This window comes from Pieris rapae, chromosome 22 (genome assembly GCF_905147795.1).
Source record: "Pieris rapae chromosome 22, ilPieRapa1.1, whole genome shotgun sequence".
In the NCBI taxonomy this organism is placed as follows: domain Eukaryota; kingdom Metazoa; phylum Arthropoda; class Insecta; order Lepidoptera; family Pieridae; genus Pieris; species Pieris rapae.
In genome coordinates this window covers 707,513-734,180 of record NC_059530.1, presented here as the reverse complement: position 1 = coordinate 734,180, position 26,668 = coordinate 707,513, and the positions used below count along the sequence as shown (strand labels likewise).

Here is a 26,668-nt window from a genome sequence, read left to right as displayed (position 1 = left end):
CTAACATCTAAAAGCCAAAAGCATTCAATGATTCATATTTTTAATCTTTAATCCTCTTCTAAATCTAGTCTATGAAATAAAAATCTATTGTCTATTACCGATGACCTATCAAATCATGAATCGAATTTTTTTATCATGTCACCACAAAGCTGTCACCAAATGCCCGTACAATTTTTATAGGCGGTTCTTGCTGCCATGCACAAAATCAAGACTTTCAGGTAATATTCAGTACTTTTAATTCTGTAATTCGTATTAATATTTAAAAAACAAGTCTTTGTTCACTTCTCGGGTAAATGCAACATCATTCTAACCTCAACGTACAACATTTCTTATATTTTTTTTTTATTATTTTTCTTTTATTTGTTTTACTGTACAACATCTGTTTAAAATATCGTTATATTTACGGTTGCTTAGTTAATCATCAAAAATACAATGTCTCGGACCGACTTAATAATATAGGTTTAGGGTTATATGAAACCAAACAAGATTGCGTATTTGTGACGTATTGTTTATCTATTTCTTACATTAGTGACATCTCAGATGTAAAATGTAAATACTGGATAAATATAAAACTATTACTATAAAGCGTAGTAATATATTCGTGTAGAAGAAACTTTAATATTCTTATTAACGACGAACAATAATTAATACTAAAGATTATTAGATAGTTTAAAATTAAGGTTGTTTTAATTCAACTTCATATTTTATAAAAGAAATTAATTCGACAATTAACTATGCTTCCCATGTCAGGAATTTTAAGAAATATGAAATATGCATAAAACTTTCTTTAATGTGTCCTCTTATTAACCTACCTATTTATAAAGCTTTGCTGCTTAATATTGTGTTTATATAAACATGTTTATAATTGGCTTCCAACATAATTCATAAGTGAGTCAGATTTTTTTATGTTTGGACCATGTATGTACATAATATGCTGTGTAGCATAATAGAAATAATTTTGTTATCCACCCTGTATTATAATAATCTTTATTTAGATACACTACTTTAAAAAAAATATATTTTTAAATATACATATATATGATAAATAGTAATTCTAATATTTTAAATAATGATTTATAATTGATTTAATTTCCAATACAAATTAAATAATTATATTAAGTGTCCATGGGTGGATGCTGACCTTCAAAAAACCTGTAGGTGTTTCACAATTTAAATACAAAAAAGTATAATTACTGTAAAGGTACATCTTGAATATTTGAGTCTAGTTTATTGGAACACTTATTGCTTGAGGATCCCTGGACACAATAACATCGTTTAAACCAACATCGCAGTTAAATTGACTAAAATCCTAGGTATATGCTGCCCTGCTGAATCCCTTTGCATTAGGTACTAAGGTAAGGTAAGGTAGGTGGGCTCAGTTTCCGCAACTAGACTCGAAATTGGTCCGTTTTGCGTAAAGCCCTGGCTACTTAAGCCAGCCCAGCTCCTTCCAGAAGCACAGAAGTCTCCTGGGCACTTCACAGGCTTCTCGGAGCGACCTCACTGTTCCGAGGATTTCTTTACGTTGTTTAGCCACAGCCTCGCATTCCAGGACTACGTGGGTGACTGATTCCTCTGCACTGAAACAGCCTCTGCACAAGGGGCTGTCTGTCGCGCCTAGGACAAATAGATGTTTATTAAGGAGACAATGGCCCGTTATTGTCCCTATCATTGTTTTGAGATCGGTTCTGTTTAGGTTTAGAAGTCGCTTAGTTAGTTGTGGGTTCACCGCTGGCAGAGCCATTTTGGACTGCCTGCAGTCTGAACTATGCGACCATCGTTGATTCTGGATTTCGACGGATTTCCGGATAATCCACGTTCGAACTAGCGAGAAGGGCAAGGGAAGGAGCGGATACGGGCCATCCGGCGTCATTCCGGAGCCTCTTCTCGCAAGTTCGTCGGCAGCATCATTGCCGAGAGAGCCACTGTGTCCTTTTATCCACTGCAAGGTAACCCTATTGGTTAGTGTTAAAGCCTCCAGTGCTTCATGACACTCCAGTAGGTACTTAATGAGAGAGTCATCAACTGTTATGACTATTGGTTTTTACGACCAAATATGAGTAGTACTTTCATTATAAGAGATTTAGACTATTTTAAGAACTACCTACACATTTTAATTGGCCTGCGTTATTTCAAAATACTAATTTGCTAAAAGTGTTTGCCTATTAATTTGTTGATTAAAACTATTTCAATATTGATATGGTAACCTCTGCATGTTATTGATTATATTTGTATTAAAACATTAGATTGTAATGAAATAGCAAAAGATATGTTATTATATTTAATACATGTAATGACATAAAGCACAAATCATAATTATTACAACCTGCTTCGTCTACTCATGGCAAGACTATATATTTTGGAAATCTATAGCCTATAAATGATTCTGTATAATTATTTCATTCTAACAGTGAAAGAATGTATTATAATAAATAAAAAAATAATTTCCTTTACCTTATATATAAAATCTCGTGTCATGATATTAGTTAGCATACTCCTCCGAAACGGCTTGGCTGATTGTATCAAATTTTATATGCAGATTCAGTAGGTCGGAGAATCGGCAGCTATCTGTTTTGCATACCCCTAAGCGATATGGGGCGTCTACCTCAAGAATTTTTTTAATATTTGGGACGAAATTTTTTGTTTTTATTTTTTTATGATACAACATATAAAAATACATACAACCCTTAATTTCCACCCTCTACAATTAAACCCTATTTTTTATTTGATACTAAGGACTTTGAGGTGTGTCTAGTAAAATTGGGTAGCGTAGCAAAATGTTTCATGTTGGTGTGTACTAAAAGCCAGACTAGGCATTAAGGAGAAACTTAGTTCGCGGGAGCAGCTAGTAATTTGTATATTGTAGCTTTACTACTTGCATTTTTCAGACTAGGGGTCTGGCCTGGTACTAATAAGTTAAATATTGTAATTATTATTTTGTTTTATTTACATAATAAATCTTGACTACCCTCACTATGGAGTTCCCGTGTTATAGGTAGATAACAAATAGTGGTACATGGAATATTTTTAAAATAGTTTTTTTGCGAAAAAGTAGGTTTAGTGTTACAACTAATGATCAATCACAAGTCTTAGTGCACTAAGTATTTATGTATGGATGTGTGTTTTCAAATACAAATTATTATTAATTTACTTAACGAAGTATTTACATGATTGTTTATGTATGACACATGAAACTAAATCTTTTATAATAAAAACAAGACCCATTTCTGTTATCTTCATCGTCATCATCAATACGTAGAATTATAAATAATATTTAATAATGTTTATTATTAAACATTGAAATCTCGACGATGAATGTAAGATTTAGACAGATTTATTTTACTAAAATACACTCGCTTTGTGTATTTTATCACCAGCAAATGTTTAAACTGATTTTGTACTAAATTCAATCTTTTCTTTACAGATCTTGATATGCGGTGATAGTTCAAATCAGTCAAAATTACAACAACTTTCTCGGCACAGCGCTACATCTATCCGTACGGGCACACCATCTGACTTAAATCTTGGCTATCCAAGATACGTCTTTTCTTCCAATTCCATAGGGTTTTTGGCATTATAAATCATGACTGATGTAGAAGAAATCAGAAGAGGGGTATCCGAATTGACGGTACTTTCATTTAGAAAAGTCGACGATGTGAAGCGACTAGCGAATCACTTCCGTAAAGTCATCCATGATCCTAAGACGCAGGAAAACAAAGTTGTTCTGCGTTATCTTAAAAATCTCGATGACACACACAGAAAGATATTCTTGACGACTCGTGAAGGCGTTGAAGTTGAGTATATCTTCACTACGGAAAAGAAGAGCAGTCTTCAAAGGCAGAGATTCAACAGCTTGCCAGTCAGCGAAGTTCCTGAGTTATTGAAAGCTGAATTGAGCGTTGAAAATGCCAAGCCAGTCCATATTTGTGCTGACTGTAACATTGAAATTGAAGTTAATGATGAAGAACCATTAATGGAGTCGCTTCAACGCCACTTTAACTTGGAAGTGCATCAGCCTAAACTCAAAAGAGAGAGTATTGATGTCGCTGAGCCAGTGATCCTGCCAAATATGTCTAGGCGGCTGTCTGCTCTTGAGTGCGAAACCCCAACGCAAAACATCGATAGTTTAATGAAATTGGTTAAACCTTCTGAAAGGTTGGATAAAATGTTCTCAGGAAAGCTTGAAGCGTCCTTGGTCAGACTTCTTCCTGACAATTCTGAAGCTAGTATTGATGCTGCTGTGAAATTTTACCAAGGTATCTATGACAAGTTGTGTCAGGAGATAAATATGACTGACTTCTCCGGACAGACAAGTTCCGTTGCGCCTATAATTATGAGTATCAAGGATAATGTTAACCAAAATTTCTCATCTGATGCAAATAAATCGTTTGAGAATGATGAAACCGAAGTGCCTGAAAGAACATTTAAGAACCAAGCTAAGAAGTACCGTTACTACGGGCCTATAGAGAATCTTATAGTGAAATTACTTAATAATCACAAATTACTTACATTAGTTGACGACCGTACAGGGAAACTTGCATTTTTTTGTATGGCTTGTGAGTATTATACATTGAGATTTAGGTATGACAGTGTTTTAAATCATATATTTAGCGACACCCATATTCACAACTTGACATGCATCCTACAAGGTGACAAACACATACCTTTTTGTGTGCAAGAATCAACCATTGAAAACATGAAGGACATAAATAGAAAATTCTTGAATGAACACAGCGTACATCAAGATAGAAACGGATTTTATTGCAGCCTCTGCAAGACTTCAATTGATTCTAATGAAATTGTCTTACACATTTTAGATGAGACTCATCTTGGGAAACTTTCTGATAAAATATACAGGAGGAATGCCAATTCTGAGGCAGGGCAGGATGAGTGGGGTCCAAAAAGTCTTGATTGGTCTAAATTCCTAGCCAGTGTTGGCAAACCATTACATAATCGAGACCATGTGGTAATAGAGAACTTTATTAAGCCATCGGGAAAGGTCTCCAACTACTGTTCCTGTTGTGAAATGCTACTTAAAGGTCCTCGGCAGGTGCTTTTCAATCATATACGCCAAAAGAAACATTTGAGAAATGCAGCACCCCACAAACTAGCTATGCTTTACAAAAATCACTGCCGGCCTGCAGAATACTATGCCAGTTTTGGAAATTTCTTTGTCTGCACCATTTGTCCTGTTTATGTGGCTTTACCATCATTCTCTGCCATTGTTGAACACTTTGATAGCTCTATGCATATTGAAACAATTTCAAAGCTCATTCGCTCTGCTTTATACCCAGAGGAAGACTTAAAACTTCTGGAATCCAACGAGATATACAACAACAAGTGTGCAATCTGTGATCAATCATTCCCTGATACATCTGATGCTGTGAAACATATACTATCTGACATAAACCACCAATCAGCCATTGCCGAGAACAGAGTCAAATCAAATAAAGGTGATATAATAAGTGTTTACATGAATGGTAATTACATATTGCATACTGAAGGATCCCAGTTTGTCTGCACCGTTTGTGGAACTAATTCGAATTCTATCCGTTCTCTACTTAACCATCTGGTGTACGCTGAGCACTTCCAGCAGAAATTAAATTCAGAGAATGTGTTCAGATTTTATTTGGAATTAAAGCATAATATCAATATGTTGTCCCGTAACAAGTATGTGTATAATGTGTTTGGAATCTTGAAGTGCGGTGTCTGTGCTTGTGTTATTGATGAAGGAGAGAATGCCAAGCGCCATGTGGCCTCGCCACGGCATAAGGAGAATATGGAGGCCAGCTGTGTTAGTTTGGAAACGTCTGCAATTGAATGAGTAAGTTGAGAATTTTCTTTTTAGATAGATAGAGAGTTCTGAAAACTAGGGTGTGGCCTCTCTACTTAACTGCTAAAATTTATTCGGAGCACATTTTTAGAAATTCTGAAGTTCATATATTTTCTAACCTTATATAAAAAGCATACAAATACTTGAATATATTTTTTTGGTTGTATTATTTGTTGATTTTTAAAAACTATAATGAAGTACATAATTTGAAATTTATTGATTACCTGCATAAATCTTAAGATCATTTCAGTTAATATTATGTTTTTTTTCAATATTATATTTTACAGACAAATCAACAGATTCTAACATTTGTATACTAAATGCAGTTCTCCTTTGTTTCAGATATGTATGTATGTTATGTACAACTGTACCCGATGAATCATACACCATTTTATACATTGGTGGATATTATGTTTTACACAAATGAAGATTTTAATAATGAAATAATAATTTTATAATTTATCTATGGCCTTTTATTTTAACATACTATATACTCATATCTTGTATAAATTAATAATCTAAAAAATAACTGCGGTTGTAATGATTTTGTACTATGATTTATTACTTTGTACTGATCAAAGTCGAAAACATTAGCAAGTACACCAATCCCACCAGTAATTATAAGAAAACCGTATTTTGGAGAAATAATATTTAAAAACTAGGAACACGAGTAGTGTTATCTAGTTTCATTTTACAACAGCACAATTGAAACAGGTGTTTAGATACGCAAAACCAATTATGAACTTGACAAATCGATATGAATTTCACTACTACAAAAATAAAACATATTAAATATAATCTGGGGATTACTGTAGGTTATTATCTAAAATTACATGGTTTTTTTCTGAAAAAAATTCGCCCTTAAAATTAGAATATTGGCCCTGTAAATAAAAAAAACATTTAAAATTATGATTCGTGCCATCTATTGACCTTCTTAAACTAGGTTGTATATGCGTTTTCAAAGATTAAATTACTATTTGTAAGTGTTTGTGCTATACGTATAACCATAACAGTAGATGGCGTTTTTCTTGATTTAAATATTTAACTCGAGAGCCTTTGTTAAATGATTTTTTGACTGCAAGAATAGATGTAGCTGTCAAATTACTGAGGTGAATTACTTTTTTTAATTTCTTAATCTCTCCGACACTATTCATGCGGTACTTTATTTTATTAACATACAAATCAATTTCAGAAAGCTTCCAGTTGCAATCTGATGCTTCTTAATATTTCGGATAACTAACTAATCGTTCAAATGTAGAAAAAGTCTATCCAGATTACAACAGAAACTCGGAAAAAAAAGGCGAAAAAACCATTAGTTGCATTAATACTTGGTGAAATAGAAACAGCAAAGTTATATTTTTAATTTAGTTCCAACAATGTAAATATGTTTTTTTATAATTAAAATATTAGATCCTTAAGCATGAACAATTTGTACTCTGTGTTCATATACTTAGAATATTTATATAAGTATTTATCGCAAACATAGCCTTTTTAAGGCAGTTTATGCCGCACACCTCATCAATTTCCGAACCAATTCGACTTAGGTTTATTCAAGAAAACAGCGTACGAATTCATTACAGGCCGGCAGCGCAATCGCGAGCACTCATTGAGAGTGTCCGTTGGCACTTAACATCAGATGAAGTCCAGTTCTATAAGAAAATGACAAAAGCGACTGTTCATTGTTTTTTTAGATAACTCCTCTTGGGAAGGGCCCTTTGATAAAGTTTGCTAGAGGTCTCGCGCTAGCTTAATCCGATACTGGTTATGATCAGCGGCCAGCGCATCTCTAGAATTAAAATAATGCAATACTTATATCTACCGTATACTTAATATAACTGATTTTTTAATTACTTTAATTTGAGCTAAAGTTAAACAGGCTTTTCTTGGGTAGGAATGTTTTTTTTAGCTTTACGCAGAGCGTAGGTATAGCCACAGACAAAGGTAAGGAAACAAAACAATAAAGAAAAATAAATTTTACATCAAACGAACATTACATCGGATAAGGGATAGGAGTGTTCTTCAATAGGCCAAATGACAGATGGGATTGTGGCCAAAGGTCTGCAGCTCGGTGTAAAAAAAAATATAGTCCTTGGCGTGATGGTAACTACGATTGCGCTACCACTAATTGAAAAAACTCAAGTCCGTCTTCGTCAAATATTGATTGGATTGCACGTAAGATCAATGTTCATTATGGAATCTCTTTGATGCCCAGACGCGTAACCACTGACGCTTAAACCCAATAATATATCCACAAGGAAAATTTAAGATAGCATATTGGCACAGTTGAACTGTCATTTTCATACAAATATGGTGTGTCCATGGATAGCTTGTATCGACAGATGGCTATTACAATCCGTCAATTGGTTAATGGCACCCTTTTTACAAGATTTGGATTAAGATGTCTATCTCAGATGGTACAAATGGATTGAGATAGGTTATTGAGTTCGGGCGTGAGTCACTTGTGTAAAAATAATTTATAAATAAAGCAAATTAATATTACCAGACACTTAGATTAAGTAGCTATCACGAAAGTATATTTTGTTTGGGCGATATAAACGTCCTGCTTCCGCCCAATCGGAAGCGCAATGTGATTGGCCAGAATGTTGACCAATCAGATGGCTTAATTTAAAAAATCGAATTTACGATTTAAATTAAGATTTCATTTAAGTTAGGTCAGTTTCGTTTTTATGATTACAGATTGAGCGGCTTTTTATAACATTAAAGTTAAATAAATAAAATACACGCGCACGTTAAAAATACATCAACACATTTGTTCTGCATAAGTTTTACCTGCCGCTTTAAAACATTTTAGCAAAAACCTTATCTATGCAGATAAACTACTTGTTACTAGACAGTAGATACATTTATTTGTCTATAATCTCAAGTAGACTTTAAAAAACTTCAAGTGGAACGTCTAAAAATATATGGACGCTTACGACGTTATAAAACGAAGATAAAATGAAAGAAACTCCGCCCATTCGTGTAACCAATCAGAATAAGGGCACACAGATTCATCTGTAGTATTTGTTTAGAGGCCGACCTCTTTTGTCGTTTCCCGCGTATTATCCTGTCATTTCGTGACATTTGTTTTTTTATTAGCTGCCAGTGTTAGTGTAATTGTTTTATATGGTAAAGAAAAAGAAAGATATTATCGTGCGATACTTTATATAGTGATGTGATATTTCTATATCGTGATTTTTTGTGATAAAATAATAAATATTTATTATAGGTAAGGATTTCAAGCAATAAAATTATGTTCAATTATTATTTAGACAGACTTTTGCTTCTTATTCATTCCTATTTTAAGGCAAGTCTATACTATTTATTACAAATTTATTAACAGAATTACAAATTGTTTTAAATAAATAATATTATAAATAACAATGCCTATATAGGCTTTTTATTGATTTTTATACCAATTATAATTATCCATTGGCGCTGCGACCTCTTTTGACCTCGGGCTAAATTTGTTTCTTTAATATTGTTTATCCTTACTAAAATAAAACGTTAAAGACGGTCAAACGTCATAAAAGTCAAAAGTCAAATCATTTATTCCAATTAGACCATCTAAAATGGCACTTTTAAACGTTAATTTAAATAAAAAGATGTTAATTACCCATTTCAAAGGGTTCGTGTGGAGAAGAATGAGCAAGAAACTCCACATTTAGTCTTTTAAAATACAATTTACAAGATTTGTATACATAAGTTAAATAATTATACGTACTTGAAGACAATGTACCTACTCCCATAAATATCGAAACCGCAGAATATTATACATTTAAATGTCATAAAAAACAATAAAACACTGTGCGCGATAAACATAAAATAATGCGTTTGTAGTATTATAAAACAAAAAATTAAAAAGATATGTAAAACTAGATCAGCAACCAATTGATTTTGTCAAGGCTCTCTGATTAAGGAGAATGACCAACACATGTTTACAAGCTTTCTTGAATAGGTGTCATAACACCCCCTTGCCTCCTATTTCGTCTAAGTCCTGGTTATAGTAACCCGCATAAAACCGACCTATTCTGGACGCTCTAAACTGGCAACCCCACTAGGGCACAGTGGGCTAATCTCCTGCTTGGCTGAAAAACAATCATGACCGAGTCAGAAACCGAACCGATCTTTGACTCAAGACCGAACGATGGAGACTCACTGTGGACGCCCTGTGCCCCATCTAGGGGTGATAATACAATTCAAGTACTTGATAGGGTATATCGGAACCCCACCCTGCTTCTTCCATGTCTGATATTGATGTTTTAACAAAAACAGTCAATCGAATTTCAGTTTTGACACAAGCATAATATAAACAGACAAATGTGCCAGGCATATGTGTTTTATAGGCTTATCATATGTTTATTGCGTTGCCGGATCCGATGTTACGAGATTTAACTTGTAAATAAGTTTTAAAAATTCACTAAAACGTGTTTAATTAATCTAACGTAGAATATTCTTAAGCTACGTTTGCAAATTCAAATTTAAAATAAATTTTCATGTGGGTAACAGAATGTGCACTTATGTACGTCAAAAATACCTATCTACATCACCGAATACATAAAAATATATCTAATAACTAACCTTAAAATTTAATTATTAAAAAATATTATTAAAAGGAGTCCCTTTAGGCAAGGTTCCGAAGATACTAGCAGCGTTCCCCCTTTGAATAGCTAGACTAATTCTTTGTGCGAGGTAGCTGCCAGCTCTTCGTTCTCCTGTGATGTCGACTAACCTTTTTGATAATTCCTTAAAAATCTTTAATGCGCTAGGACCCCACGGACCAAGGGTCTCGACACCAAATGAAAATACCTATTAAATGCTTCTAGTTTTACATTTACTGTCAGTTGATAAGAGAACCAAAGTCTAGTGCGACTGGTGTATTATTACATATGTACACGATAGAATAAATTTTTATTGGTTTTCATTTGTCTTCTTCGTTTTCTTTTGTCATTGCGAGGAAGCCATTCTTACTTCGTCCATTCATCTTTATCTGGTTTCATAATGTGTCCTCTCCATCTACATTTCCATTTCAATATTTTCATAATGGCGTGTAAATTTGTGGCCCATAACACTACCTACATCATTACATTTTTTTAAAATATGATAACATTAACTTAACATCAGATGAGCCTCCTGCCCGTTTGCCCCTGTTCTGTAAAAAAATTGTACATTATATACTATATTATATACATAGAAATTTTACAATCTTCCAACTTATCGTAACTTTTATTATGATCTTAATGAGGCTTAAGTTTCAATTTAGTTTTTTTGTCGTTGCTTGTTTAACTTTTTCCATTGCTAGGTTGCTTATGTTCTAATGTAATTGATGTTTATCTGTAATATTTGTGATTTCATATGTTCTTGTAGTTATTGTATGCATTCACGTTGTTTTAGAACTTATAAATTAATATCAAATACTTTTTCGTCAGTAATTCACAATGAGGTTTCAGAATTTGATAATGAAATAAAATACGTTTATTTTTACTTATTCCACGTCATTAAATTTGAACCTGTAGGCATCCCTACTCATCGTCAGAGAAGACAGAGGGTGTAGGCCGAGAGAAAAAGCCGGCGTAAAAAACTCTCGGTACTCTTTTAAAAAAGCAAATCATCAAACAATACTACAATATTTAAAACATAGAGATAAATGGGATTCAATATACAATTAAAAATCTGGCATTGGTGAAAACTTCCATAACGGAAAACTTGGTGTAAAAGATCTTCTGTTACAGAAATGTCGAGTTACGGCAGCACCACTCCCCCAGACGAAGGCTTCGATAGATATGAGCCTCCATTTTACTGTCAACAAACCCATCAAGGTATGATATGTTGGACGTCGAAGAATACGAAATCCACAATTGTGTATTTGAGAGTATTTAGGCAGTTTTGACCAGCATTATGAAGAACCAGTTCTGAAGTATTTCTGAAACTACTCGAGTTACGCCCAAACCCAATAACCCATTTTTATCCATTTTTGATGGATTCAATCCATCTGAGATAGACATCTTAATCCAAATATTGATAAATGTGAGCAACCCTTCGACGGATTGTATAGCCATCTGTCGATACAAGTTTTCCATTGTATGAAAATGTCAGTTTAACTGTGCCAATATCCTATTCTAAAATTTTGACTTACATCAGTTTTTAAAAATTATTTATAGCTATTTGATATGTTTTAAACATAGACATGTATATTTTAATATTTATAAAGTTTATATTGATTATGAAATATGAGTGTAAAGAGCGAAGAGATTGCATTTTATCCGTTGCCAAAAATGGATTGTCTTCGCAGGGTTTGGTTTTTGGGATACTGATAGGAGATCTATCGTCACGGTCTGATCTCATATTGTTGTTGTTGTCAATCTGAGATTTTGGATTAATTATTGGGTTCGGGTGTTATTGGCCTTCAAGGAAGAGCGTTTAAATGATTTATAGGCAATGCACTTGTGAAGCTTCTGGCATTGACAGTAGGTACCCGGTGATAGCGGTATGGGCGCTATCTCTTAATATTAGGAGCCTCCTGTCCACTTGCCCCCTGTTCTATGAATATATATAAATTTAATTCTCCTGTACGTATGTATGACATTCAACCTGTTAAAGGGCTGGACCGACTTGAATGATTTTTTTTGTATGCGTTTGGGTAGTTTAGATTCATAATAATCAGCCTGACAGATGGCGCTCGATATGTAGGTTATGTATCTTACAGCAAAAAACAGCTGGTATATATGTCGCAGCCAAGTAGCTTAATTAGCCGTTCAATTAACAGCCTAGCCGTTTAACTTTCGGCCTGAAAGATATTCAGCCAGTTGATGAAACAGACTTAAATCGATGACGGTGATGAATTCCTTGCCTATGCTATTAATTTCTATATAGTTCTACTTTCTGCCACCTACACCAAACCGTCAATATAGCGTCGGTAAACATCACATTTGATAATTTCCAGTTTTGTGAAAAATAGTATAAAAGAGTTTAGTGACACTAAAATTTAGTAAAAACACTATATTATTTTAAATATATTAAATAAATAATTTTTTTTATCAGATATTTCGGCTTTTTAATTTATGTCACATGATTAAAGGCCTAAGCATTACCCAGCCAGTTTAATAAATACAAACGCTACGGCTGAATAACTCTCAGGCCGTTAGTTAAACGGCTAGGCTGTTAATTGAACGGCTAATTAAGCAATTTGGCTGCGACATATATATAAATCTTCTTTGCATGTGTTGGTAATTAATTATCATTTTTTTACATTGGTTTTTGGTTTTCAAATCGTATACAGTACACGACGATGTCTGTCCTTTACATAATACAATAAGACAATTTCATTGCATTAGTTATTATTATTCATAGTTATTTAAGCTGTATTGGAAGTGTCAATAAAGTTGGTATAATTTTAGGTAGTCCGATGGATGGCGGCATCTACTGGCCCAATTCGGGTGAAGTTCACGAGTTCGATTCCCAAGATATGTATCACGACACGAATTTTATAAGCAGAAGTTATGGTGAGTATTATAAAATAAAATTTACGTTTTTTACATAAATTTATGTTTTGAGTGTTCACACCTGGAAACAACACAAACAGCTCCAAGTAGAGGTGGACAAGTATTTTTAGCATATGAGTTTGCATTAATGCCAGGTTAAAAGGGCTATTCTGGCTTCTATAAGTTGAGGCTGTAGTCCCCCTCCTTATCGTCAACGATCGGTGTAGAGATATGGGGTCTCTCTGCATCTACTACCACATTTACCATGGAGAGTATCAGAGGAGTTCGGTGTAATACCTTCACAGTTCATTATCGGACGTCAAGACAATACAAAATGCCATTCATATCACCTCGACGTCCGGCGAGCCTTCTGGTAATGTGAGTGTCCATGGGCGGCGGTATTAACATCAGATGAGACCTTTGCCCGTTTGCCTCTTATGAAAAACACAATTATTCATTTATAAATTCTCTTGTTACAGGCTATGACGAAATGCAAGTATCGAACGAGTCGTATGAAGGATTCCATCATAATATAATACATCATAATTTTTCACAAAATGCAGGTAAAATACTAAATATTTAAAATTAATAATATTTATTACAGAAGTATGGAATATAACACGATCCCTCTATAACAGACTGTATGGCGTCTATCCTATCGTTTAATGTACCTACCCAACAATATTTGTCTAAGGGATGATGGGGTACAATAAATTGGAAACGAGCCGGGACTTACAGTTGGCCTAAAGGGTGGTATGCAACCCAAGTGTACTCCAAGATCTGGGTTTTTTAGTACCTATCACATATATCCCATGTGTGATACCAAGGGCAAGAACCTGTCATTCAGAACCCCGTTAAAAACATATTTATATGTGTGTACATAATGTGTTACATATTATATATTTTAATTTATTGTTTCTCGACATTATTGTACTGGTATAGTCTGTGGGATAATGCTAGTATGTATGTAGAGAAATTAAATAAATATTTCGTTTTAGGAATGGACTGCGACATGCAATCTCTGCCACGGTACGACCGCGCGCAGCCATCGTTCGTCCGAGTTGTCAAACGGAGAACCACAGCTAATAAAAAGGAAAGACGACGAACACAGAGTATAAACACAGCGTTCACAGACTTGAGGGAGTGTATACCCAATGTGCCGCCGGATACGAAACTGTCAAAGGTGATTTATAATTTACATAATCGGATTTTGAGACGAGGCTTTGCCAAATGTCATTCGTTGTCAAAATGTTATAGTATTTTGACAGTAGTGACAGCCAAGTCTCGACTCTGAATCTTACCCATAGATTTGTTTTTTTTTATAAACTAATGTTGAAAATTGGTAAGTTATGGTCATATGTAAATATTTTTGTATTGTATTGATATTCTTTAAGTCTTTTTTAAATTCTTAAAGCACAGAACAAGAAAAAAATACACTTAATTACGTATTAAGTCCGAAATACGTAATTTTTTCAATAAAAAAAATTTGAGGTTTTTTATTAACAAGGCACGTTTTTTATATAAAACTTGACATTAAAAAAATAAATGTTAGTCTATGTATTGTCTATAGAAAGAAAGACGTCGTACTCAAAACATAAACACAGCATTTACTGACCTAAGGGGCCGTATACCTAATGTCCCGCCCGATACAAAACTGTCCAAGGTATGATTTTAATCTATTTTTAAAACTTCCTCTAGATATTTTTTTTTAATTCTAGAATAGATATTACAAATACCATAGATAAAAAAACATGCGCCTGTGTCAGATTTAAATTTGGAATTCCGTAGGACTCTTTACATAATATACAAAGAAATAAAGCAATTACATCAAGGGGAGGTACGTTAAATATCGTCGATTGGATATCTTCTAGAATCAAGACTTTATTTTATTTCGAAAAGTAAGTGTTGCTGCATTCAGTGATTTCCTAAATATAACATGATCGTCTAGGAATCGAACCGACTCTAGTGTGAAATAAACCTTTTTTTTGACGTCAATGAAGAGAATGGACAAAAAACACGTGTGTGTTCTTATGTACACGCGTTAGAAGATATTTTTTGGCGTAAAAAAATATTTCTTTTTTCAAAAAATGTATTTTACATTTGTAGAAAAAAGGACACTAACAATAGAAAAAAGGTATTAAATACATTTAAAGTATAGCGAATTATCGAGTTAGATAAAGATTATTTAAATATCATAAAATAACTATAATGTTGACTTAAATATGTCGGTTTTCTGCGGTGCACGCGCGCATGGTATAAATTAACTTTATATTCTCTAGTGCGCCAAAATAAGTACTTATTACTTACAAAAATTACTGTAACTTGACTCAATCATTTTACATTGTTCTTTTAAAATACTATATAACTTAAAAACTATTAGTTGTTATCAATTCTCTTGATTAACATCAAAAAGGTGTTCTTTCTCATTTGAGTCTCTTCTATTACCAGACGATACGCGTAATTTTTAGAAATTTAATAAATACAGTAATACTTACTTTAAAAACTAAATAAAGGCTTTCTACAAAATATCCAGTCTACGATATTTACTTTCTTTGATGTCCCATAGTATTGAGACACTCTGTATACAGTCGTCAACTCGTCGATAATTTGAAACTCAAATGCTCAATTTTTTAAACTACCAAGAGTTTTTTTTTATGGAATCTCGCTGTTGGCCTTAAGGGCCTTTACAGCTCAGCACGGGCTGTTTGGGCGAGCTTAGCTCAGCCTGAATGGGTGGGGTTTCCCGCGACTCGCGCAAGGGCGTCTCCTGTGAGACTCGAACCTCGGCTTGGGCCGTCGCGGGGGGGTCAATCGCCTGAAGGGCAGGACGGAAGCTCACTGGAGTGAGAGAAGTGCGACGTAAAGGTCCTCGCCTTCCCCGGTGAAGGCAGTTTTTAACCCTACTCTGTTTATTGCTATTATTATTGGCCGCGCGGGCGGCTTTTAATTTATCGTTTGCTACTGTGATTGGATCATCCGGATCCGTTAATATGTGTCGGGGCCTCCTGCGAGCCTTTTTAGTCGGGAAGGGTACCAAGAGGCGAAAGTACCGAGCGCTTAAATACTCACGAGGGGGAGGGGGGAATCAAGTAAATAGGAGATTGATGAAATTCGCTATTCATTTCTTCTATACGTATTAACAATGATTTATTTCGAAATGAAATGTGCAATCTCCTTTTGAGTGAGCGATTTCATTCTATCATTGCCCAATTAAAAAAATATCAACGATTTACCGATTGTTTAACGTGAGAACATCATAACAAAACATCGATAAAATTATCGCTCGCTCATGGAGTGGAAGAGATAGATGCTTGCGCATCATGAGCGTAACGTAAACAATTGACAGGTATAAAACACTTGAAATTATAGAGAATAGGGAAGGCCGGATTTCGAATGTAACAATTTGGCATACAACTATTCGATTAACATATTACCAATTAGGGTTAATATTTAATAAAAGGCACCAAAAATACTGAAATTATCGCGAGTCCACTGTGTTTTATAATAGCAAAGCTATGGAATCACAAGGAATGGATAGTTATAGATAATAGTCAAACAATATTAAACGTATTTGCATACGGGAATGAAAGGCAAAAGACGTCTGATGGCAGAAATAAATACATAAAAATAACATACATAAATATTGTAAAATTATCAACAAAGTTTTTAATAAATGTGACGATTATTTAAAATTCCCTAATCTTTGGGATTGATTTGCTCCGGTGCTCCATGTTCTCATGTGTTGCTTCTAAACTAAGAATTATAATAATTTGTATGACTCAAAACTTGGCGATTTATAAGAAAGGCGGAGAGTTTCTTGCGAGTTCTTCTTGGCCGCTCTACGCCCTTGACTTGCGAGTTGCGAACTGGTAGTAAATGTTAATTTAGAATCAATATAACATCATTTCTGTTGTCGTTCATAAGTGTACTTGGTTACCTGTATGAATAAAGTTTTTTTTGAGTTTTATACAAGAAGTATGTGAAGAGGTGAAGTTTGTAGGGTTGAATCTCTGGAAGTATTGAAGCGATTTTGTACATTCATTTACCAAGAGAGAGCCGCATTATTTGAGTGTCATAGTCTATTTACGATAAGAATGTGTCGTGGCAGTCGGAAAAGTCGGAATCTATATGGTATTTATGCGTTTCATACGAACACTGCCTTAATATACGATATAGTACCTACTAGAGAAATGAGTTTTAGCTTAATAAAATAAAGGAAAATAAAAGTAACATCGCTACATGTCTATTTTATAGTTTTTATTATTAAGATTCATTTACTTACGGATACGATGCAAATACTGAAACATTTCGAATTTATATAATAAAACTGTATCTCCATTTTGCTTTGACGTGATAGTAACTGCGCTCATAAACAGAAAAATATAAACTAAGGGTAAGAATAAGAGATGAATTTAAACTACTCAACTGTGGAATTGATTAAACTTTGAAATTCACATTTATATGTAGTCGTGATTTGAAGATTTTATCAGCCCTGTAGGCAGTGATAAAAAAAATATATTTTAGTAAAATAAAATACGTCGTCATCCGCTTTAAGAATAATAGTGCTAGTATAAATTATAAACATAATATTTTATTTGTATTAATCATTCATTGTATTAATTTATATATAAAATAGCAAAAAGGTTAGCATCAACCTGGGACAAAGAATTTGTCAATTCAAAGGGGGAACACTGCCAGTATCTTTGAAACCTTGCCTAAAGGGACTCCTTTTAATTATATATTTTATTAATTAAATTATATTTATTCGAATAAACGCAAAATACTGCAAAATAAAAATCCGTCAACGTTATTTTCAAAACATAAAAAATTTACCCAAAAAAACATTGATATTGATTATTAATGTTCCTTAAATACTAGATACAGATCTATAATACAGATTATGTAGAGGTGACCACGACCACAACTCCCATTCAAAGGAAAAGAAAAAAAATACATGTTTTTTTTTCTTGCTTCACTTAAATATTTATTTTTTATATAAAATTATATTTAGATAATCATGTATAATATAGTTTGAAATGTTGTTTATAAGTCATCATATCAATAAAATATACGATATTTACAATTTTAAATAATAAAAATAAGTTTTCCTTGCTAAACAAATAAATATAGAAGATTAAACTTCTTAAATTTAATTTTATTAATTGTTAAATCCTTAGAATTATATATTTGGTATTTTAATAAAAAACTTTGATCACAAAACTGTCCGCGCCTTGTAATTTCATTTAAATTCTAACAGTAGTTATAAGTTGACAATTGACAGAAATAAAAATACAGATAACTGAAATGTTCCACAGATAAAAACACTTCGACTGGCGACATCGTACATCTCTTACTTATTGAAGGTGTTGGAGAGTGACGGCGAACCGGCGGGCGGCTTCAGAGCCGAGTTGCATCACAATCCACCACGTAGACGGACAAATGAACATGGACAGGTAATATTTAAAATGTTATATATCAAACATTTGGCCATATTAGATTGTCGATTAAAATGAAATTAAATACAGTATTTATTTATTTTAAAAAGATTTACCAACACAAAAAATACTTACATCTAGGAATTTACCAATTCTTAAACGGCCTGCAACGCACTCGCGAGCCCTCTGGCATTGAGAATGTAATCGCGCGGTATCACTTAACATCAGGTGAGCCTCCTGCCCGTTTGCCCCCTGTTCTATAAAAAAGCTAGAGACAATAAAACTAATTTATACTTCCAAAAGGGAACTCTTGCCTTGTTATGCCTTCTATTGAAAATGGCAAGATCTTCCAATATTTAGTCAACATTGAATGTATAGTAGAAAAGATGATCCTAGATTTGTCATCTATGTCTTTCTATGTATGGTTCTTTATATATGTACGATTAACAAACCATATACATAAATTAGGTATTACTTATTTAAATGTATTTAATATTTTTATTTATTTTTCCTTTCGTAAATATTGAAGCTTTTTGTATAGAGGGCGTCCCAAAGTTATGGGACACGAAGGAAAAGAACCTTAAATATCGTAGATAGGGTATTTTATTGAAATAAGACTTGTTTTTTAAAGTTAGTAATTCTGCATTCAAAGATTTTCTAAAAATTATTACTTTTATGGTGCCAATTGAAAGAATTGCCTAAACTAATAACTCTTAAATAAAATAGTATTTTAAAAGACTTTATGTTATTTTCAAACTAACTTTTAAATATGTTATTTTTAAACTAACTTTAAAAAAAGAAAGTATTTCAGTAAAATACCCTATTTACGATATGTATAGTAAATTCCTTTATATCCCATAAATTTGGGACATGATTTTGATTGGATTGGTATATGTATTCCATCTTTGTTTAATTAATCTTTAATTTTATTTTATTTAATCTTCTTATTAATCTCCATTAGTTTCGGCCTCGCACGCCTAACCGTTTTCAATATTCACTAGAGTACACAGACTAAAACACTTGTACGGCGACACTGAGTGCATTCCCTTGAGAAAGTCTCAAGTGGGATTTTTAGGATTCAATTACCTAATTGGTGCTGATAACGTGTATGCACTTGAAATTATTTATATAGATAATACGGTTAATGTTTCGTAGTAAAATTTTATATTAATCTATGTGTATCCCTAATAAATACAAGAAAATATGACATCACAAATTTAACACACACGTACACATCAATTACATAAGATTTAAGTATTATATCAAAGGTACGAAAGAAACGACCACAAAAAAGAAGGTTTCTTTTTTTTTCACCTATTAAATACTTGGAAAGTGTACGCTTTTTAAACAAAAATAGTGTGTCACCTTAGTTAAATGCGCACATAGAAAGTCTTTTGTTGCCGGGAGTCGAATTAACGTCAGAGATGACAGCATTTTGGAGCCACTAGGCCAACACTGCCTCTCTTATTATCAATATAAATTCTTATAATACATTTTCGTTGAATGTGAAAGTTTGCTACGTATTTCCTAATTTGTGGGCGTCGGGCCATGTGGTGTTATTAGATTAGCGGCGTAATAAAAGGGATCTGGTTTCTGTTATTTTTAACTGAGCTGCTGGGGCTGTGATGAGTTTGAATCTTGGAGAAAAATATATTAATAAATTTTAAAAAATTGCTGAAAATGTTGTTAATAATTTTTTTTTGCTACTGACAATTTTACAGTACCTAATGTGATTTTCAGTTTAAGTTATTGATTTCGTAATTACACTTAAAATATAAAATAAAATACGTTTATTTTGGAACATAAGATAGACAGGTATCACTTATTCCACGCCATTAAATTTAAACCTGTAGGCATCCCTACTTATCGGTAGGGATGCATCAATAAAAAGCAATAAAACGAAGATATGGCCAAAGGGGTCGTTCAAGTATTATTTTTGAGAAGGGGGGGGGGCTATAAATTGTAGTTAATGTACTTACGTAAAGACATAAGGCGATCGTAAAATTATAAGTTTTTCAAAAGAATCAATGAAAACTTTGTAAAAATTATATAGGCAATTAAGAGTGTTAAATTGTTCAAGAAAAGAGCGTACCAATTTATAAAAGGCCGGCAATGCACTCGCGAGCCCTCTGGCAGTGAGAGTGTCCATGGGCGGCGGTATCACTTAACATCAGGTGACCCTCCTGCCCGTTTACCTCCTGTTCTATAAAAAAAAATATTATATATACCGCAATATATGTAGTTGTAGTACGATGATATTATTTAATTTAACAGAACAATAATAAAAAAGGCGCTCCAAATGATAACAATCAAAATTATACACTTTCAACGTAAGAATCACTCAAAACGAGACAATTAGATTTGAACAAGGAATTGAAAAATTAGAGTAGAACTTAATTTTTTACAACTAATACTCGATTAAGAAATGTTAATTAACCGGTTTTGTATGGATTAATTATTAATAATAATAGCCTTCAAGATACATTTACAGTTAAAAACGATTTTATTTCAATCTTCTTTTGGTATATATGTGTGCCCTTTTTGGCAAAGGTTTCATCCAGATCCCACCATTCATCTGCGTTGTGCCACCTGCTCCTTCTTTTATTGGGTCTATCTACCTTCTAAACTGTCTTACTCTTTTTTGTTTGCTGTTGGGCACCAGTTTAGTAGTTTTTTGCTCCATTTTTCTGTTAATAAAGCTCTAATAATAATATCATTTAATTAATTAAACCAAAACAAAAATGTAAGTGAATTGCTTCTAATTTATAATTTACTGCCAGTTCTGAATTCAAGGGCGTAGAACGGAAGAGAAGTGGCAATAAATTCGCCGTCACACACACATACACAACGTTTGTACAGCAGCAATCATTACACCATGTTCCACATCACATCTTAAGTAATTAATTATAATAAAATAAATGAAAAACATAGATTTGTCCATTATCAGCAGGAGGCATGGTGTAATAGGAGCACACACTTACAATCTCGTGGGAACAATACGCATATACGTAGTTGAAAAATCAAATATCACCATATACACGAATTAAACTAGCTATATTAGTAAGAAATCAAATCGCATTTTTTTGTCGAAACGCCTTGTATCTAGGTCAAGTACCTGTTCAATTTGTTTATGGTCCCGACACGTGCTCGCCCTTCCTGTTTATAACCTGTGTCTGGTTTACTGTCTCTGGTTTACGTCAAAGTCAGTAACTTTTTTATCGTTTCACCGGATACTGGTAATAATTATATTTAGCACTGAAGGACTTATTCAAGGAGATTATTATTTATTTTCTAGCGGACCCGACAGACGATCTCCTATCTTAACTATGAATATTGATTTTGCATTGGTATAATTAATTAAAAAAATATTTCAGAAACAAAGTTATTTTTCTAATGCTTACATTATTCTTTGTTTGTTTTTCTGGGAATATATATATATATATATATATAATTCAATAAAACTATTGTATTCTTCTTTATAACATTGTGTATGTTTGTATATCCAAACTTACCAAATTTTACAAAGTTTTTCACGCGCTGTTTCTTTGTATCAACGTGGTGAAAAAATTTTGTGTATTTATTGATTGGCTATCATAAATGATATAGAACAAAAAACAATTATACTAAAAATATAGCCAAAGATGCAACTTCGAAACATTTACGAAAATTAGCTAAGAAAAAAAATAAAATTACGCAATACACTTAGCCAGGTAATACCTATTCGACTATTATAATATATGGTACTAGGGATGGCGATTCTTTACGAAAAAGATCGATTTTTAAATCGATTCGAATCGTAGTCTAATGAATCGATTCACGAAAAAATCGAGGCCTACAAAATCGATTCTTAAAAAATCGATCTTTTTTTCAAGTTTGCGTTTACAATGTAAATTTGTATCAATTTTACTAAAAACAAGATTAATATTGCAATTAACGATATCTTATCAATAAAATCAGGGAATTCAAAAATAACAATTATTTTTATTACCGTATCAAACTATAAGATCAACTATAAAAAAAAATAAGTATTTATATACTGAATGTTTTTATTGATTGCAAAAAAGTAAAAAATAAGGTAAGAGTTAAAAGTTTAAATATTAAGCATTGGGAATTATAACTGGTAAATAAATGTGAATCGATTAATTAAGATACGAATTGCTTTAAAAATTGATATTTTTCGGAAAGAATCGCCATCCCTAGCCTGGCGATTACTTGATTAAAATAAAATTAGAGTAAAAGCGATAGTTTATTTTTAAAATGATAATGGGAGCTTTACTATTTTTTCTGTAAACAAGATGAATAATTTGATGCTTTGACGTTAAATAGATAATTGGACATAAAGTAATCGTGAATGAAGTATGAACACTTCCATCAATAAGAATTCCACCTTATTACTTATTAGTTATTTCAATGCTGATTATTCCTGTGTAAAAGTAAATTTAAATGATAATCACAACTAACAGAACAAACTGAAAATAATAGCGTCAAAGTAAAAAATAAGAAGCGCTTTACTTATTTACTTACCTACTCTCAATTAGTTTTTATTTCGCAACAAACACTACATGAAAATCTGATGAAAATCAATCATGAAAATACTCATATTACGCTAATAACAGTATTCATTAAACGACAACAACAAATGAATAATGCAATATCAATCGTCACGGATTATAAATACATAAAGTCAAAGACTACAAACGTAACTTTTTTATTAAAGAGAGGCGAGTAAAGGATACTAAACATACAGCCATCTCGCGAGTTTATGAGTAGTTAACTCTTTAACCGGCAGCACTCTTATAATTCAGGCACATTCAACTAAATGCAAATAATTGTATGGTTTATACCAAAACAGAAAAAATCGAATGTCGATTTTCAAGGGTGATATATCGATTCAGTGAATCGACACAGTACTTCATATCGATTTAAAAAATCGATATTTTCTGCTCGAAAAATCGATTCTTCGATTAATCGATCTCAGATCGCCATCCCTATATGGTACTACTGATATTCTTAATACTCCTTTTGCATATTCCGCGATGGCTTTAGAGACTTAAATCATTATCAACTATTACATCAGAGGCCAAAATCATTAAGCATTTTAAATCTGATTTAATTATTTTCATTAAATGTGTCATTTAGTTTCAAGTGCCCTTAAAATAATGACGAACATTCATTGATTAACATATGGCGGTGGTACTTGACGAATAGCGGTTATCTGTGGCGGATATATTATAATGAAATGCATCAGTCTGTGCGGATTGATCGTGGGATCGCACTTTCTTATGTTGCTTGGGGGCTTACGCGTGACCCCAATAATTAATCTACAATCTCAGCTTGAAAACAATCTGAGATCAAGCCGTGACAGTCGATCGATCTCGATCTGCATCGCAATAACCAAACCCTACGTAGACAATTTTGGGCGACGGATAGAATGCAATCTCTTCGCTCTTTACACTCATATTAAAAACTGGTGTAAGTTGAAATCTTAAGATAGGATGTTAAGATTTCAACTTACATGATGATGACTGTGCCAATGCACAATTGAACTGTCATTTTCATACAAAGGTATATCCACATCCGACCTACCATGGAAAGCTTGTATCGACAGATGGCTTTTACAATCCGTTGATTTTTTTATTGGTACACTTTTATCAGTATTTGAGGGTAAGATGTCTATCACAGATGGCCAAAAATGGATTGAGATCGAGTTTTCAAGAAATCGAGTTCTTCTTGCCTAGGGAAAGTTCGACGAAGGCCAAGGTTGTTTGCGATACCAGAATCTGTTGCACAGATTACATATACGTTGCTATTGTATGCTGTCTGCGACACTATCGATGTCTTTATATGTTCGCAGAGGGAATTCTCTGTAGCGATATTGCGTACCTTATGTATTTTATTTATTGTATAATATTTATTTACATACAATTCAAAACAAATAACATAATACATAAAAATATATCTATTTATACAAAGAATTAGTCTAGCTATTCAAAGGGGGAACGCTGCCAGTATCTTCGGAACCTTGCCTAAAGGGGCTCCTTTTAATAATATTTTTTAATAATTAAATTTTAAGGTTAGTTATTAGATATATTTTTATGTATTTTATATTATATATTTTTTGACATTATCGTATTTTGTGTTTATAAATAAATAATTGTTGATAATCTATCGTCATAAAGCTCGTTGTGATAAATGAAATATGTCGTTTCGTTCACCTACAAAAACCTACACAAATTGTTATTTTTAATTATGTATGATTTTATTATATTAAACATTCATACTTTCATGAACCCGTAAACGCTTCTCTAGACAAGATGGCGTCGCAGTCCGTATGACGTTTCATGCTTGTAAACAAACTGCAAAAGTCAAGTTTTTACGTAATTTATAAATTTATTTATGTAATCGTGTATTGTCACGGACTTCCAAAAAAGAAATGTTATTTTTTAAACTAATGAGAAACAAGTTATCTCTAAACACTTTTAAAGATATGTTTCATACAGATTTCTAACACATTTTTGTAAAGACTATTAGACCGAATCTAAAAAAAAATATCCAATATTTATTGAAGTATTTGCTTCCAGAACTCAGACAAGAAAGGCAAAGGTAGGACGGGATGGCCGCAGCATGTTTGGGCCTTGGAGCTGAAGAGCGAGCAGAATCTTCAAAGCTGAATATTGAAGAACTTTTAGAGGCCTTTATCAGGAATTAAAAAAAAACATACGATATTTCCAATTTTGTGTGTTTTATTCGTGTCCGAAATTAGTGGGTTTTTCTTCAAATTTCTCGAAAAGATTTTTAAATTAAATCATTTATTTTGTAACGAGATCTATTTCGGAGGTAACTAAACTATTACTAATGTACTAGTATGGACCTATTACGTTCGTATTCGTATCTCTGGTCACAAACTCGTCTTGAACGCTGTCAAATGCGTAACTTCAGTCTTCATACAGGTATGACACCTCTTGTAGGTAGTTAGATTTAAGTTTGAGATATAGGCCTTACTGAGATCGGTGTCATCAAAAAAGATCTGGTGTTTAGACACCCAAACATATAAACGAATTTTTCTTTTTCATTATTAACTTATCAATTGTGAAAAAGACAATTTGATGTTATAAAACATTTTGAATCTGTTTTGGACTCGAATATTCCTTATTTAAAAAAATATAACTGCCTTATTTTTACTAGTCATCTCTTTTTATCACAGCGTTAATACGATTTGACCTATAGAGACGAAATTTTTAAAAAGTGCAAACTTTTTTTTTAACAAAAATATGTTAGGATGCGAGTCATTTCGCAGTCCTTAAATCTTAACGAGCCAATGTATATGTCTATACTGTTATGTCTAATAAATGTATATATAAAAATAATTGTAATCTATTTATAAGAAAATTTTAAGAATATTGTGTATATAAAAATATAATCAGTAAAACCCGCTTGATATGATTAATTAAAAAAAACCTATTTCCGGCAAAAAAAAAAATTTTTGTTAGATCGTTTTAAACGGGTTTTGTTGGTAGTCAATTTAGCGTTTAATTTGTAAATATAAGATATTCCATAAATAAAAATAAAAGATACAATTTATACCATTGTTTTACTTCTTTGTCACTAAATTTTTTTTCTATTAAAAAGTTCGATTCCCTCCAAAACAATGAAGATGAAGCTTTTTTGGCATACAAGGCCTTGCTTTAAAATAAATTATATGAGATATTCTCTATTCACGTACGACAAAAAAAATGTTTAATATCTATATACTACGCTCATACTGCTGAAGACGTCTGGCTATATAGTAAGTAAAGGCGATTTAGGTAATCGCCACGCTTATAAAACTAAAAAAGCTTTAAGAAAGAGTGAGATAAATCAACAGCCTTGGTTCGTACATAAATAATACAACTTGCTCTAAAATAAATAATATTGCAACA

At 32.7% G+C, this 26,668-nt stretch overlaps 2 protein-coding genes across 3 annotated transcripts; both read left to right on the top strand.

Annotated features, from left to right (window-relative positions):
• Positions 1–106: 106 nt before the first annotated feature.
• On the top strand, positions 107–6,295 carry LOC111000773. The gene is made up of 3 exons (XM_022270337.2): positions 107–218; positions 3,425–5,824; positions 6,176–6,295. The coding sequence occupies exon 2, from the start codon at positions 3,584–3,586 to the stop codon at positions 5,822–5,824; it is 2,241 nt and encodes a 746-aa protein (XP_022126029.2). The 5' UTR covers positions 107–218; positions 3,425–3,583; the 3' UTR covers positions 6,176–6,295.
• A 2,554-nt stretch (positions 6,296–8,849) lies between these two features.
• Positions 8,850–25,699, top strand: LOC111000777 (protein Fer3). Of its 2 annotated transcripts, XM_022270342.2 has the most exons (8): positions 8,850–9,062; positions 11,566–11,652; positions 13,231–13,335; positions 13,794–13,877; positions 14,313–14,497; positions 14,885–14,977; positions 18,630–18,767; positions 25,331–25,699. In XM_022270342.2, the coding sequence occupies exons 2-8, from the start codon at positions 11,568–11,570 to the stop codon at positions 25,418–25,420; spliced, it is 780 nt and encodes a 259-aa protein (XP_022126034.1). In that variant the 5' UTR covers positions 8,850–9,062; positions 11,566–11,567; the 3' UTR covers positions 25,421–25,699. The 2 variants fall into 2 exon arrangements, with proteins under 2 accessions (XP_022126034.1, XP_022126035.1); XM_022270343.2 differs by lacking the exon at positions 14,885–14,977.
• Positions 25,700–26,668: the final 969 nt, after the last annotated feature.